This window comes from Nannochloropsis gaditana, assembly GCF_000240725.1.
Source record: "Nannochloropsis gaditana CCMP526 unplaced genomic scaffold scaffold059, whole genome shotgun sequence".
Lineage (NCBI taxonomy): Eukaryota > Eustigmatophyceae > Eustigmatales > Monodopsidaceae > Microchloropsis > Microchloropsis gaditana.
Window position 1 is genome coordinate 29,465 of NW_005803894.1, and position 1,356 is coordinate 30,820.

The window sequence follows — 1,356 nt, forward strand, 5'->3', positions numbered from 1 at the left end:
ATGACTTTCTGTTCGGCCATGGAAAAGTTTTACAATTGTAATCGCTCTCCTTGTAACCTACTGCTTGACCAGCATCGAAAATGATGGAAATGGAAGGTATTAAAGTAGTTGTGATCAGAGAGGCACGGCCCTCAGACTCTTTTCCTGATTGGAATTTATTGCATTGAAGTAGAGTTAAATAGTTAGTGGCTGCGTACCTGGACCCCATAAATTTTAATCCTTTCCACTAGCTATCCAAAATCAAAGCAACTTCCACGAACGACTGTGTCTTTTGCGTTAGGGTGCATAATACATAATCCAAAGGACTGGGGGAGTGGGGTCCTTTTCCATCACATTGCGATGACGAAACCCTTATCGTCGCCTTCAACCAAGGGGCTCCCGAAAATTCCCAAGGCTTGTACTGCCTTCAATTGCTCACATGTACACATTTTTACCTATTTATAGGTGTATAAAAGGTTGTAGATGGTTGGAAATTAAGGGTTTGGTGCAGCAAGGCTCTATCAGCACGTCTATGGGATTTTTAGGGCCGAGATACTACCCATCCTCTTCCCATCTTGCCTGCTGCCTCCTCTCCCTCTTGGGCTATTTCTCCCTGTCGGACTCGTTGCTTCAAATTTCCAACACTTTGGGCTCCCACATGGTCTTGCAGCAAGCACCATGCCGAGCAACAATTTTTGGACGGGCATCTTCCGGTGATGTCATTGCCATCACGCTTTCTCCTCCTGCCGACGAGACTTTTGATCTTAGGGCTCGGTCCTTAATAGATCTACTTCCAAGGAATGGAAATGAGAGTGCAACAACAGCCACAGACCCTTACGGGCAGTGGAAAGCATTTCTGCCACCAGTGCCCGGAGGGAAGACGGCCTTTGTGATAGGGATTATAAACAAGGGGACTGGGGAGAAGATCGAACTTGAGGACGTGGTCTTTGGAGACGTCTGGTAAGGCCCATCGAGTGAGGGGAGGGCGACGAGCGTCCCTCCACACGTATTGGACAGAGTAAAACGATCGTAACCCTCACGACAATTTGCGTGAAAATGAAGAGAGCAGTGCGGCACATGTCGAATAGAAGAGGTTGATGGCAGGGAGGGATGACACATGCACAAAGACGAAAGCCCTGGGGTGATTGCTGGATATTCGTGACGGCCTATCCAATTTATTCCCCTCCCACATGCCCTCATAGGTTGTGCGCCGGGCAGGACAACATGGCTTTCACCGTCGAAATGTCGCTCGAGGGGGACAAGGAAAGTCGCGATGCTGCTCAGGATCCCTACCTGCGCCTGTACGCTCTCGCCCCCCATCTCTCACCCAGCCCCCTCCTCGATCCCGCCCTCCCTCCCCTCCTATCTTGGTCGCGC

The 1,356-nt window shown here is 50.1% G+C and overlaps 1 protein-coding gene across 1 annotated transcript; it reads left to right on the forward strand.

The window, feature by feature from the left end:
- The first annotated feature begins 741 nt into the window (after positions 1-741).
- On the forward strand, positions 742-1,278 carry NGA_0317800 (uncharacterized protein). The gene is made up of 2 exons (XM_005855990.1): positions 742-939; positions 1,182-1,278. The coding sequence occupies exon 1, from the start codon at positions 780-782 to the stop codon at positions 870-872; it is 93 nt and encodes a 30-aa protein (XP_005856052.1). The 5' UTR covers positions 742-779; the 3' UTR covers positions 873-939; positions 1,182-1,278.
- Positions 1,279-1,356: the final 78 nt, after the last annotated feature.

Coding starts and splice junctions, on each gene's coding strand:
- NGA_0317800 (XM_005855990.1), top strand. CDS start 780: ATGGAAATGAGAGTGCAACAACAGCCACAGACCCTTACGGGCAGTGGA.